The 14822-nt window shown below is 38.4% G+C and overlaps 1 protein-coding gene across 7 annotated transcripts in view; it reads right to left on the reverse strand.

The window, feature by feature from the left end:
* The window catches only part of ACTN2 (actinin alpha 2), a 67586-nt gene that overhangs the window by 37964 nt on the left and 14800 nt on the right, over positions 1-14822 (reverse strand). For all 7 annotated transcript variants that reach the window (XM_068185003.1, XM_068185001.1, XM_068184999.1 and 4 more), the window contains exons 2-3: positions 6443-6557; positions 5090-5209 (exon numbers count right to left, since the gene is read on the reverse strand). In XM_068185003.1, the coding sequence (XP_068041104.1) occupies positions 5090-5209; positions 6443-6557 (235 nt within the window). The remainder of the gene's footprint in view (positions 1-5089; positions 5210-6442; positions 6558-14822) is intronic.

Consider the following 14822-nt stretch of genomic DNA (forward strand, 5'->3'; position numbering starts at 1 on the left):
CTGAAATTTCTCAACACCAAACTGTACTACCAGATCATTTAGGTGTGATGGTAATGTTAAATCACTCTCAAAAGTAAGTCAAGAGACTCAGAAAAACCTAGTGACACTATAAGGAGGGTGCAGCATCGGGAAGGGAGGAGATGGGACTGCAGACTGACTTTCCAGTCACCTCACACCACAGGAGCAGTGGAGCAGGGAAGGCACCAGCTGCTCCCCTACTTAAAAGCCACCTCCAGCCCTTCTCAAAAAGTGAAGCAGCTGTGTCTGCCTGGGGCCCACTGGTGTTCTGGGCAAGGAGCAGGAGGAACTTGCAGCAGGAGGAATTTCCTCAATTTAACATCAAATGCCAATAGAGGTGCCAGCAGAAAATGCAGCCACTCTGCTACTTAAAATTGCCTGAATCCAGGGGCAACTTTTACAGAACAAGAACAGCTGCTGTCTTTGAGACTAGAGATACATGTTAAACTGCAGTAGGGAGTGACACAAGCTGTCATTTGAACCTATGGAATTAACAAATGTAATAGGAAATATGTAAACCATCACTACCCTCTACTTATTTTGTTAGTGTGATAATTCAAGTTTATATATAAAATGGCTAATTTCTCACTTTCCCCTTTGGATCCTGCACTAATTTTCCAGATTTCTTACACCACTCTGCCTGCCTTCCATGCATCCTGCCTTACTGGCCCTGAAAGACCTCAAATCTCAAAACAAAACCCTTCCAGACAAAAAAAGACCAAATGGCAATTAGAGCATGTAGCTACTTCTTCTTCCCTCCTCCCGGGTGAAGTCAAGTCATGTCACTATTTTGATCAGACGTCTGATATGTATATACAGAGAAGACAAATTTCTTCAAATGTAAAATAAATGTATTTAAATACTCAGGAGGCATTGTTGATTCTCAGGCAATCAATTAATAGATTTGCATAATCACTACATCACTGTTTTGATTTACATATCCATATGTACACACAAACAGAATGAAAAAGCAAGAGAGGGAATTGTCTGTGTTGTGCCTCAGGAGGATTTTCAAGTGATTTGCCAGCTTTAGTTTCTCACAAAACTGCTAGCATAAAACAACAAAAACAACAAAAAAGACTCCTATACAAGACAAGGAAGAAAAACAAAGTTGCTAAAATATTGAAAAGTATCAGTGACAAAAAGGCATTGATTCATTCCTATAATTTTCCTCTACAGGTCAGTAGAAGACTTCATTAATTTTTTCACACTGCCGGTTTGCTCTGGCTGGAATATATCTCCTACCCCTCACATACACAAAGCTACAGCTTTCTGGGGATAAGGGCAGAAGAGAAGAGAAAATGAAGCGTAAACAATAAAAACTGTCTAGGGAAAAAGTAAAGCAAAGCAATTTCTCAAAGGTTTTAGTCCCATTTTTTTTATTCTCCTTTGGTTTTATGTATTAATTTATTTTTTTATTCTAACCTTCTTGTAGCAGATTCACAGATCATTTGGTCTTTAACATTTTTCCCATTTCCCAGAAAAGCAATACAGAAGTATTTCCCAATTAACAGGATACTTGTCTTTTTGTGGTTCTCCATCTCTAGTTGATTTCATTCAGGATGCAAGTACCTTCCAAATGGAGTTACTGCACTTTTTTACAACTTAAGAGAAAACTTTTAAGTCCTGGACTACAAATGGTTCATAAGGACTACTTTCACAGTTTTTAATTTTAGCTTCTTGACTCTGTAGTCTCATTTCATGATGAGTGGAGAGAGAGATTCTTTGATAAGACAGCTCAGAGTAGATAAATTTGGCTCCTGCTCAGCATCACAATTAAAAGTGATCATCTCTCTCCACTCCACAGACAGCCTAGAGAAGTCAGGTTCAGAACAATGATCACTTCAAAGAATATCCCTGGACCCTTAAAAATACTAATTTTATTTTTGTACTGATGTCCCACAGGAATCACTGTTTTGAGGCCCCATTTTAAATGCCAGTTGTTCCCCTTGGGCCTATATGCTCTTCACCATTCAGAATGTCAGATAATGGAACATGATCCTCAGCAGATTTAGATACAAAATTTTCATGCTTTGGAAATTAAAAAGTATTCCAAGCATCCATGTGACTCAGAGAATGCCCAAACAGATGGGTGCGGGCAAGCCCACAAGCCCCGTGCTCACCCATAGGGCAGGGAGTTAAGGGGTTGTAGACTTTGATGAGGAGACAAACTCAAGGAGACTGTGCTCTCCTCCTTTCTAGCATTCACTCCAACCTACTATAATGACTGCCCAGTCAACAATGCTGAAAAATGCAACAAAAGGAAAGAAAAAGTGAAGTGTGTTTTAAAAACAGATCAGATTGCTGATCCAGTCTCCAGGAGAGCTAGAGCAACAGTTGTCAGCCCAAGTGAGAAGGCAGGGCTGTGAAGTGTGGGAGCAGGAATGCAGTTCCAGGGGGCACAGGGACTCTTTAAACACCCACTGGTGCCAGAGGTCCCACACTGTGAAACCATACCCCGTCAGATGTGATACTGCTTTGCTGCATCAGCACAACGCTGTGCTTTCGGTAACAAATTTAGTAGAGGGGATGCAGTAAACTTAACAGGGCACTAAGCATGTCTGTGCCAGAGCTGGCTTTGTGCTCAGCCTGTTTAGAGTGGGAGGGAAGGCACGTGAATCTATCTGCTCCTGCCCACATGGATGTAATCTAATGTGGGCATCAGGCCACACTCGACGTAGCGTCATGTCTTACCATGACAGGTCCCAATCTGCACCTAAGCCATCACAGTGGCTGGGAATTTTTCTCCTATGCTTCCATCAAAGAATCTAGGGGTTTTTAAATGATAATTAATTTGGTTTTGCTTTTAATACATCCATTTTACAGATTGAGAATTCCAGAAATAGGGAATAGCTAAAACCATCACCTTAATCTCTAATAAATACTGGATGCATGGACAGTCAACTTACAGCAAGTTCGAGAAAAGCTGAAAGAGGTTACTGCCCTTTTTCCTGCCACCTTCCAAAGGGAATTACCATGGAGCACCTAAATCACAGAGCATTTGAACCCATGCCAGTTGCTCCTAAGGAGAACAGCAGGGTTAGTTTAAATGTTTTTACTGTCTGATCTGAGCTATTCCAGATGCTTTGCCTTCAGAAAATGCTCAAGTGCTGTTCCCCAGCCTGAGTACCCTGGAAATAGTGACCAGCAATAAATGGGGCAAAATAAGGGAGATGGGAGTGCAGAGGGCGGCTTGCTCCTTTTAGGAGCAGATATAAGCTGATGCATCTTGGTTTAAATACTCCAGCTTTGTGCAAACAGTGATCAGCAAGAACAACTCTGTCCCACAAGATATTCCTTTTGCTATGCTCTGGTTTTGGTTTGGAAGCCTCAGAGTCTCCTGCCTGACATGACAGAAACTACCTTTCATTTGCTCCATGCTCTGTAATCTCAGCATTTCTTCACCAGCTATCAAACAGGCATCTGTATTCTTAATTTTCATTTCCACACATAAATTGTCTCTTCAGTACCCTCTGCTGTCCATTTAATGCCATGTCACTCTCAGAAGAGCCTTACTGCAGAGGTTTAAGTTTAGAAGCATATTTTTCCATCCCACTTCATTTATTTGAGTAAAGGACACAGGTGCCCCAGCAGTTTGTACAAGTGATGGAGGGAGCCACACTTCTGAAATTCAGTAGAGCTCTTCTGAGATCTGAGGTGCCTGTGGGAATTGCCCATTTCTCCCCACTGATGATACATTCCCCAAAAAAGGTCTCTGTTGTGTGCCTAAAGACAGATTGTATGGATTTGGACTCAGGTGACTCACCCAGTTCAGTCTCAAATAAATAAAGAGTGAATTCAAAAAAACTTTCTGTCCATGAAGCACATTTCTTAGGATTTTTGAGTTCTAGATCTAGAAACTGAACACATTTGGTGAACAACACTTGAGGAACCAAGTCAAACCACAGTAGAACCAATGAATGCTGCCAGATCTGTCCATTATTTCTACAGGTACCCTTATCCCACATAATGAATCTCCTCTTCCATCCACAATTACAGTAAGCTCCCTGGGATCAAGGCTTGGAAGCCAGAATAAGGATACATATAAGCCTGTAGAAATGTGGGAACAGGAAGAAGAGGCTCATAAATCAATCTAAAAAGGCCTAAAAATATCTGTAGAATATAGGAGTGCTTATCATTATCATAATGAGGTTACAGCCCAAATTTTGCTGTAAGGACATGTTAGAGTAGGGAGAAAAAGCACAGAAAGCACATCATTGAGGATATGGAATAAAAAATAGTTGGATACCATGCCAGCCACATCATTCTTGCTATGGCAATGGCTATGGAAACCATTATTGAAATATCTTCATGGAGCAACAAGTTCTACACACATCTCTGTCATTTTTAAACAATTGAATCTCCTAGGGAGGCATAGGTTCAGTTATAGTGAGAAGCTGTCTTCTTTAGCTCAGTTTACATCTACCAGAATCTAGCTAGCCAACCACATGTTGGTACTTAGCTACCTGAACACCAGAACAATAAAAAAGTAATTACATTAGTAAATAGCATCCCACTCCACTTTCTTCATATGTTCAATCTCTCCCCAGCTACCAGTTTCTTTTGATCACTCCCTTAACTCTACATCTGAATTTTAGAAGCACAGCTGCAGAAAATCTCATAATGAAGTGGGAGTAGGTTCCAGCCACTCAGCAGTGATGTCAGCCTTTGTTTTGTCTGAATAATATCTGCTAAAGATGCCAGACCCTATAAAGCATACCCTAGAATCCAACCTGGTTTCTAAAGGAGTTCCTTACTTTTAATAATCTATGGGAAAACCACAATGGTTCTGTAAGAAAAAAAAAAATCATTATCTGAACACCTACTGAAACACAGACAATTCAATTTAACCTTAGAGACAAACTAAGCTTAGTGCTCATTTATACCCCTATCCCTCTCCAGCAGTCCAAATATTTCCACCTCTTGTCCTTTCACAGATACAGTCTAGCAATCAACATTAAGGGATTTTTGAGGCACCCATATGTAAAGAACATAATGTGGCCAAGAGTCTCCACCAGACTGCTCTGTAATGTGACCTAAGTAAAGTGCACTGTCAAGATCTGTCGCATACCTTCTGCACCAATTGACACAAGTTTCACTCCTTTGCTGGCGATGTAATCCAGAGCTTTGTTGACATTAGCAATTTTATGGAAGCGCATCTTCCCTCTGTCTGGTTTCGGTAGCCTTTCCCCTGCAGAACAACAAATTTAATGTAATTATTCTTAAATACACCTTGCTACAGACATAAAAGTGATTAGAAATAAAGAGTGGCTGTTCCCTAACACTACCTAAAAGTCAGCAATTATTTTAATAGGTATTTTTCTGAAAAAAATGCCAAAGAGGTTTTAATCAAACCCTGAAAAGAAAATTCAAATGTTGAAGCATCTGATTTTGATCTTTCTGATATAGCAGCAAAACCGCAGTAAAATTTTTGTTTGTCCTAGCATCTGCAAGATACGTGTACTTCCTCCTACTCTACTTCTGGTTTATTGCTACTATCTGTTACAGTAGCTGAATATTAAGAAGGCCGAATCAGAGCTCATCATCCTTCTCTGCCGGACTGTAAAGAGAGGCTGGATTCTATCCAGCAGATCAGCCATAGCATTCTTGAACATCTGACCAAGAAGAATAGCTTTTAACAACCTCATCCAGCATAGCAGAGCAGCTAATTTCAGAGCATAGGGCTGATGTGTTTGAACAAACTTATCTTTTCAAATGATCACAAAGAATAATAATTTCTAAAAAGATTCTCCATTTCATGAGGAATGATCATTTGAAGAATTTCTTTCCACACTGAAATCTCCAGCAAAAATTAAACTGTCTTGTGTATTTGTAGCTTGAGCTATTCCCTTCCCATTAAGGGGCATTCTTACCTCGGAGACTGCCCCACTGAATAATGCATAACAAAAGGGAAATACTAAGTTTACATCAGTTAGCAAAAGTTCTTGGATGTTCCATTCTTTTGAAAAACGAGACCTTTTATTTGTGACTAAATATTGATCTAGGTGCGCTTTAGGCACTCACTTTTGAAAGCATTGGTACATCCAATAAAGTCATTAAAAGCAAAGCAAAATGTTTATGCTAAAAGCAGAATAAAATTAATTTGTAACCTATGTGTAAAGGCTTTTTAAGTGTTAGTGGCTAAGACAAGGTCCTCAATGTTTTTGGTTTGTTCAACAACACTGTGATGTCACTGATACCCTGATACATTGTGATATCCTGAAACACAAGCACAAACCAGAACATTTTGGAGACAAGCAAAAAGCAGAGCTTCTTCTCCCCTCCCGTTTGCTTTACAGTGTTTCATCTCTCACTTTTCAGTCTACTTCGTTTGTGTTCACTGTTTTGAATTAACAATTTTTGTTACTTTAAGAGTGTTCAGTTCGTGTGCTGTAAATAGACAGAAAACTTTATTTAAGCTAACCTGAGATAACTTCCAAGAGGAGCATCAGTTTGAGGCCATTTCTGAAGTCCTCCTCAATGTTCTCAATCTGTGTGCCTGCTTTCCTGAGGTGGGAATTGCACCAGGCTGTAAACGTCTGTAAGAGCAATTTAAAAAAATACTTATTAACAACTTATCAATACTTATTTCCAAACAACTGCTAAGCCATCTGAGTAAACACGGCATCTGAGATTTGGATGTCCAGCTCCCATTCACTCTACACATGTTGCCAAGTACAAAATTCTTATCCCAGATGTTTATGGAGATGCAAATAATTTCTTGAATAGAAACAATTTTGTGCTAGATTCTGCTTGCAGATGCATCTCCAGACAGAAGTTATACACATAAAGGCAAAACTTGGACACAAATGCAGATACTTAAGTTTGCAGGGAAAAAAATATTATAAAAGCAACCATGAATATTTTTGTGTCCTTAGTGAATAATCAATGCTTTTACTTGCAGAGCTGAAAAGCAGAACTAATCCCATTGCAGAGGTCATTTACATGTTACCTTTTGTATGAATGAAGTCAAAACACAGGCTACTATAAAACTTAGTAGTTAAATTAGTCTGGTTTTAAATATCCATTACTTCTCTCAGCATTCTGACAAATGGTCCTTGCTTTTCAGTGTCTGTTAAGATACACAAGGCAAGTTTGTATTTACTAGGCATTTTAGCAGGTGTTTGACTTTCGTTATATAACAAAGTCACTGTTACTAAACATTTTTAGTAAATTAGACTTCAGCTTCTTCAAATTGTCAGATATTTGGAATTCCCCTTCTTTTGCTACATCAAATTTCTAGTTTTAAAAACATTTAATTCAAATAATTAAAAATAAACAAGATATATCCCAGATGTAAATAAGAAATTCCCTTTGGCCTTCTTTATTCTTGCCTATTTGCTTTAGACTATTTAATTTCTGATCTCTCAGAAACAGAATAAGGAAGGCCAGTAGATTAAGACAAAGATCTTCCCTGGAATTGAATTATATGAATTCTAGACAGATTTGATACCTTAATAAAACATGGACTAAACTTTTCCAAATAGTTTAATCTTTAAAAAGCAACTTTTTGTTAAAGAATAACATTGTGACTATTGTTGGGCTTGACTCAGTTTATGTGAAGAATTGATGGGCAGTTTACTGGACTCCTTTCTCAGTGCTCCTACACTGACAAGGAACAGCTTCCTTTTATCATCTTCTTCTATTGAATTGAAAGGAAGCAAGAGGTGCTATGGATACGGCAGAGCTGTACAGTGAAATCTCTAATTCTAGGTACCCAGAAAAAGGAGGAGAGAGAAGAAAATATTGGACATATTTCTGGGCAGAGGTCCGTGTTGACGTGCAGAGGATGACTTTTAGGTAGGAATACAAGTTGTTCTGTGTGCACATAGGGATAAGTAAGGTTGTAGCTGAAGTATATATGCTTCTGCATTTTAATAAAGGGATGTTAGCTCCCATTCAGGAAGGCAGAACGTTCCTCATTTTAAGGTAAATAGCTTTACTGAGTTCATGAGAGACCTGAAACCAGAGTATATAAATCCTCACAGCACAGATTGTAGGCACCTCCACCATCAGGGCACGAGATGGAGTGTTAGGATGGCATTTCATTTGGATCATTATAGGGTTAGGATCCAGTTTACAAGACTAATTTGTCTGCCTCAAGCAGTATCTTGTTTTAGTGGTATGTATCTCAAAAGGCTTAGCACCACATTAAGTCATTTGCGCACATTAAAAATTATTATGAGCTTCTTGAATGAATAATACTATGGCAATACAGAAAAAAAGAAGCTGAAAGCACTCAAGGGTAAATGCACATGAAGTTTGCATGGCAATTTGGCAATAAATATTAGAAATCTGAACCTTTAGATAAATGAGCCTTTCATGAATATGGCTTAAGTGATGGAGATGTGCTTATTTGCAGATGCTATTGCAGTTTGTAGAACTGTTCCAAGCACACCAGAATAAACTCAGCCATTTACATCTTTTCTTTTAGATATTTATGGTAAATGTTCACCTTGTACCACTCAAGAAAATGAGTTTTCCTCATTTTTCATTTAGTTAAGAGTTTAATGGCAACAACCCCACTGGTTGAGAAGTCTTAAAAGACAAATCTGATGCCTAATGTGAAAAAGTCTACTTCTCAGTTTCTTAAGGAGAAACTGAGAAGTAACCTTCTTCTTAGCTCATATACATATATATATATATATATATATATGATTCAACTTACTTGATGCTGCACTGATAGACACAAAACATAAGTTTTATCCAAAGATCACAAAGTTTTCAAATAATTTAAATAGTTTCTCTTGAAAATGAACATTTTTATGGCACTGAATTTCATGAGAGACAAACGGTTTTCTCATCTCATTCTTTCTATGCAGAAAATAATCAGCCTATGTTGCTGTGATATAGACAAGGAAAAGATGCTGCTACTGCTGAGTCAAACTGTTTTCAAGAAACAGTTTGATGACAGAGTGGTTTTTATGATCTGCTTTTCTATATTTGTAGGTTATTTAAGATTCTTTCCAGTTGTATTGCAATTGTAGCATTTTGAAGGGTAAATTTGGAATTACCACAAGGCCTCTATCCATGAGATAAGAAATTCTACTGAAGCACTCTACTGTGATTGGAGTCTTTATTTAGACCATCTGTATCTAGATCGTTTTGACTGCCTTCTCTATCTAGAATAAGAGAGTTACATCTTTTATTTAAACTACAGTTGCTCAGTTTTCTGCTTTACCAGTGCCCCAGGCCATGCCTTGGTGCTGTCTGTCCCTTTCCAACAGTTGTCCTGTGCCTCATAGAAATGACTCCTGGTGTGTGGCTTCTGAAGCCTGCTGCCTTCCAAACTAGCTTATTTCTCCCAGGACTAAACATGGTTATAGAAATTATACTTAGGAAAGTGTTAGAGTTGTTTCAGTGATGCAATTCGTTAGTGACTGCATGAAGGCTACTGCACAATTTAACTTGCAAATTTTAACAGTTTCCTCGATCCACATTTTATTTCACCCTCATCCCTCTATTCTTATTGTGATAGCACTTGTTCTCACTGCTTTGGCTTTAACTAACAATTCTATTCATAGTTATTGAGAAACAATTCAAAGCACGTTCAAGTCCTGGAGATCAAGATACAGCCAGCATATAGTACCCTGGCAATTTGTAATCCATTGGGATTTAAAAGCTATTAAATGACTTAGACAAAGCAAATTCCTTTTTCTGCTGAGCTGTACAGAACATTTCAGAGTATCAGATTGCTCACAGAAACAAAGCAGGACTTAAGGCACCAAGCTGAATACCAGGAAGAACACAAATAAATGTCTACAAAGCTAGACATTTCTTTTTAGGATTTATTTACCCTACATGGCTCTACAAATTGAAAATATAAATAAATAAAATTTTCTCCTTTCCAAGTTTGTTATTACAAAAGAAAGTTTGCTAACGTTCTGAGAGGAGAGACCCAGAAAAGAGGATGAAAGGTAGGAAGCCAAAGAACTTGCACAGGTGAATGTTCTCTTAATGCACCATTAATTGTCTTCTGCTGTCACAGGTCTATTTTGGAACCAGTAACTCCAGGAAAGAGAATGCAGTTTATGTTCTATGCCCACTTAGCTTCCTTGTGAAGACTGCCAATAGCATATTCTCCACAATTCACAGATCTGTGATGGCAGTGTATACCTATGGGGGAAAACATCCCTTACCTGGTAATTTACTCAGGTCATTTATTTTTACAAGTGTCTGACAAATAAAATTGCAACCCAGGGGCAGCAAAAGGAGGTATCCCTAACTAATTATCAATCAATAATTAATGCAAAAAAAAAAGAATAGGGTATGCCCAATTTGTACAAATATTTTTACACAGACACAATGAAAGACATGGTTTGCTGGGAAAAATGGTGCCTTTGAGATTTAAATTGTCCTACAGCTCTGTGAAAGTCGACGTGTCCTTTTTATGTGAGTGTTACAATAACTTGCTCTTCATAGTGGGTCAAAGCCAGAAAACAAGATACTGTGATAACAAGTTTCACATGTACACATAAAAATATGGATAAAGACAATTGAGAAAGCAACAGTCACCACAGCCTCCAATACTGGTGAGTCAAGACAACATGTTCCACCTCCTGAAGATGTAAAGTAGATTTCTAGTTTGGTATCGACAGTGAGTCCATGAGTATCGCTAAAGCAACAGCATAACTTGTGTGCACAGGGGATACACTTGCACTCAGTACTGAAATTCAGAAGTGGATCCAGCCTAATGAAGCACTGGAGACCTGCATCCTATTTAGTACATATATCTCATATCAAGGTTAACTCTGCCTTTCACTCACTCCAACTCAAATCAATTTCTGTCTGCTATAGTATTTATAAGTGTTCAAAACTAATATTTATTTCAAAAGCCATGTGTCTGCTTGTCTGTGCCCCTATCAGTAGCCCAAGAAAGGCTACTTGCTCAAAAGAGTCATTTGTTTTTACTTGAATTGGAAATTTAATACTTTCTGTGCCTGCTAAGGAAAACAGGATCACAACTTGTTTTTCATGGACCTTAAATTCTAATAACTAGAGCAGGAGAACACACCTGTCTAAAATTAACTTCAAATACAAACATTCAACACATTCATTTACATACATACTATCCTGAATTATTTCAGTCTGATAGAGTTGTTTCTTGAAACTGCTGTACAGCCCTTCTTCTAAAGTGCTTTTCCTCTCTCTTTGTGTTGGCTGAGGGTCTTCATTATTCCAGGCTAAATGGGATGCAGTGATTCACTCTGCAATTATACAGACCATTACTGGGCTCTGAGTGCATGACAAGAGTGTTACAGAAGGAGCTCTGCCAGAACATTCCCAGTAGGCCACACTGAGGTTTTCCCTTGAAGAATATCCCATCTGACTGTTATCCATGTTTTAAAATATAAGTTGTGAACTTGCAACATGATCTCCTAGCTCCTTGTGTCCACAGCATGTTCTGATGGCTGCAGAATCAGGAGTTACCTCTGCACTTAGGATACAGTCTGTGTTGGCCCTCATTCTCTTAACTGTTTATTCTCTTCCCAAAAGAAGAGGCTGGAAGGTGAAATGCAGCAGAAAATTGCACAGCACTTTTAAACTAGCTTGATGTAAACCAATAACTACATATGGTATCTTCATCTGTTTCCTAGAGCAGGTAGAGCATCTATACTTGTATACTTGTATACATGCATGAGTATATTTTTATTAATTGAAAAGAAACAAAATCTTATATTTTAGCTGTTGGCTTGAATTACTATTAACTTTTCCCTTGCTCGCTTTTTCCTTGCAGTGGAAACCTAAAAACATTGGCATATGTTAGTGAAATAACTAGAATAACTCTAACAGCAGAGGTGCTTCACCAGTACAAGTGGATCGCGTCAGAACACCAGGGAGCAAACTGGGATTTTAACACCAAATTTACCAGAGCATAGCAACAATTCAAGTGAAACAGAGGGAAAATATTGTGAAGGATGGCATGAAGGTTAAGGTAGGGGAAATGTTTAGCATATTCCAAAATGTCATTAAAAGGAAACCCTCATATCACAGGCACTATGTCAAAGTCAGTTCCTGGGAACACCAGAAAGGATAAGCACAGAACCATCTCACAATGGAAGTGAATAGAAGCTCCATCACAAGTACCCCCAAATCCAAAGCTTAATCCCTTCCTGCTCCAGCACATCCATCCATGTAGTGGAACAGATGGTGTCAGAGATTATATGCTGGCACATTCTGCATTGTAAGCAGATCTGCTCTACTAACTCAGGGAACTTCCTTCCACTCCCTTAGTTTTATCACTCACAGGAGAAGTCACCAAAGGGATGCATTCATCACACAGGACTTTGCACACGCCTTATTGGCACTCTGCATTTTGCTTGCTTGGAAGAGCCTGGGGAGACCTCAGTCCTTGCAAAGCAGGTGGCCTAATCCCATGTGAGTCTAGGGTTTCCTGTAAAACATGCAACTCCCTCCAGTACTGAATGACTGCACGTCTGTTTTACAGTGCTCACTATTACCAAAAAAACACCCAGAGCATGTAAATAGCCCTTGAAGAATAATTTGGCAAGGTTGAACCCCGAGCAACGTCAAGATTATTAAGCTTTGTTACAGAGTGACATTAGTTCTTTCTTTCAGAGGAGACAACAGAGAAAGTTTGTTTTCCCAGTGGTCTAAACTGCAAAAAAAACCTCAGGTGATAGCAAGTTGCATGGAAAATTTAATATGGGTCACTGCCTGCACTATCCTCACCTCAGTCTTTTTTACTTAAGGAAAGAACAGGAAGGAAAGGAAGGAAGCTGAGAGGTTTCACAAGGTCTTTGAAGAGGTTAAAACAGTTAAAATATTGCAAAGTTTATTAGGAGCAGGCAGATATCTTTATTCCAGCTACTGAGATAGCTGGAAAAGGCAGAGAAGTTTTAGGCACATAAGCCCATCTTTACATGCAAGAGAGAAGCCTCAGGCTTAAATGTGAAAATTTAGGCAAGTGTTCAGACAACTCAGAGCTTTGATGGATCATTGATATAATGATCCAACAGCACTGTTACCTGAAGGAAGCCCCTTCCTTTTTCAGTACTGTTGATGACACCCATTAAGAAAGCATCTGTAAAAATCCAACTATGTGACATCTCAAAATAAATGTGGTACCAAAGGGTTGTCTGTTGGAGTATTTTTTAAATTTAAAACTATTCTGTCTATTCAAAATGCATTTTCAAACAAAAATTTTGGCATTTCAGAAGTGAGAACATATGCAATATTAAAAATCCCATTTGAAACTAAAAGGTACTTAGGATCCATAGGAAAATGCTGGTCTAATTCTACTTTTAATTTTTGGAATTTCAAGCATCATGCAAGTAAGACATGCCTACTCAGAAAACTAACACAGAAATAAAAGATGTAGGGATCCTATGAAAACCTTTAGTAAAAGCATGGGTATGGTTTTATTCTGCATTATAAAAACAGTAAGATATTATTACCTTTACAACAATTGCAAGCTCCCCAATTTGTTAAGGTGAAGGAATTAGAAAGACAAAGGAACTGTCCAGGGGAAAAAATCCACTCCTGCCTGCTTCTGATGTGTTCTCTGAAATCTGAATGTTTTTTAACACACTCCTATCTTCCAAGCAGACCAGAATGGTCTGTGGCAAATTTACATGCGGCAATTTAAATAAAAAAGGGAGAAACATAGTCTTACAAAAAGTCTGGCATATTTTGTGTACATGAAAGTGGGAAATTAGGTAAGTAAGCATGAGCTTCTGCTAAATCCAATTTATATTAAATTAAACTTCCAAGGAAAAGCAAGCAAAAACTAACATTGTACTACAGTTCTAATTTACATACAGGCATGTCCTCTGCTCATGATTTTATCTAGACTCTAGCCATTAGTCCTAGTTACACTGGTTAAGCCAAAGTATTTTAAAGGTCCCCCACCCAGATTCTACAGAAGCAGATCTCTTTTATGTCTTGTACCTAAGTTGGTTGCAACAGCAGCCAGCTATTTATCAAAGGGGAAAACTAAACACAAAACCATACTGGAAAAAAATGTTTAGCAAGACAGAGTTTATTCCTACTAATGTTGAGTAGTGGCCTACTCTAAGTGAAAGGGCTTATTAAACAGACTTCTGTAGGAATCTGCCCTGAAGCATTTCCTATACTACCCTTTATTTACTCATTTGGATAACAGAACAGGGTGAATGCTTATCACAGTTGAGTAGACAACAAAACAACGGGTCTGCAAGCATGTTGCATGTCAGAGCTACAATTCAAACTAATCTTAACAAATCAGTGAAATAACTTGAAGAAAGCCAAATTCAGATAAGCAAGAAGTCTCGATTGTCCCAATCATACTTTCTATGATCTTCATGGAAGATTCATATCCTAACTGACATCTACACTGCAGCCTTGAAAAGGGAGAATATCAAGAAGACAGTTTTTCATGCCAGATTGTGTCCTGCCAGATAAGTGATCCAAAGACTACAAAAAAAGAAGTCACTCAGCAGAATGCAACGCCCCTGTAGGAATCCAAGCACTTGGCAAGCAAAAGGTAGCTGTAAATTTTGTTTCTGTCAGGGTGTTCTTTAAGTGGTGATCCCCATTTCCATCCTCTATTTTTATATGACCCTCTAATTTCCCTTAGCAAAAAGAAATCTAATATTGGAGACCTGTCAGTGATATTGGAGAGAAAGATGGTGAAGGCAGAACAATAATGAAACAAAGATGAAGAAAGAGAGGGTAGAGGGAGAGTCCAAGTCAATAGGCAGAAGCGTGTTTATGGGAAACTAAACGAACCAAAATAAAATGAAAGTGGATTCCATGATCTGTTTTATGGGTACACACTTTTCCTGAGGTCTGTATTATCATCC

Source organism: Anomalospiza imberbis, chromosome 3, assembly GCF_031753505.1.
Source record: "Anomalospiza imberbis isolate Cuckoo-Finch-1a 21T00152 chromosome 3, ASM3175350v1, whole genome shotgun sequence".
Lineage (NCBI taxonomy): Eukaryota > Metazoa > Chordata > Aves > Passeriformes > Viduidae > Anomalospiza > Anomalospiza imberbis.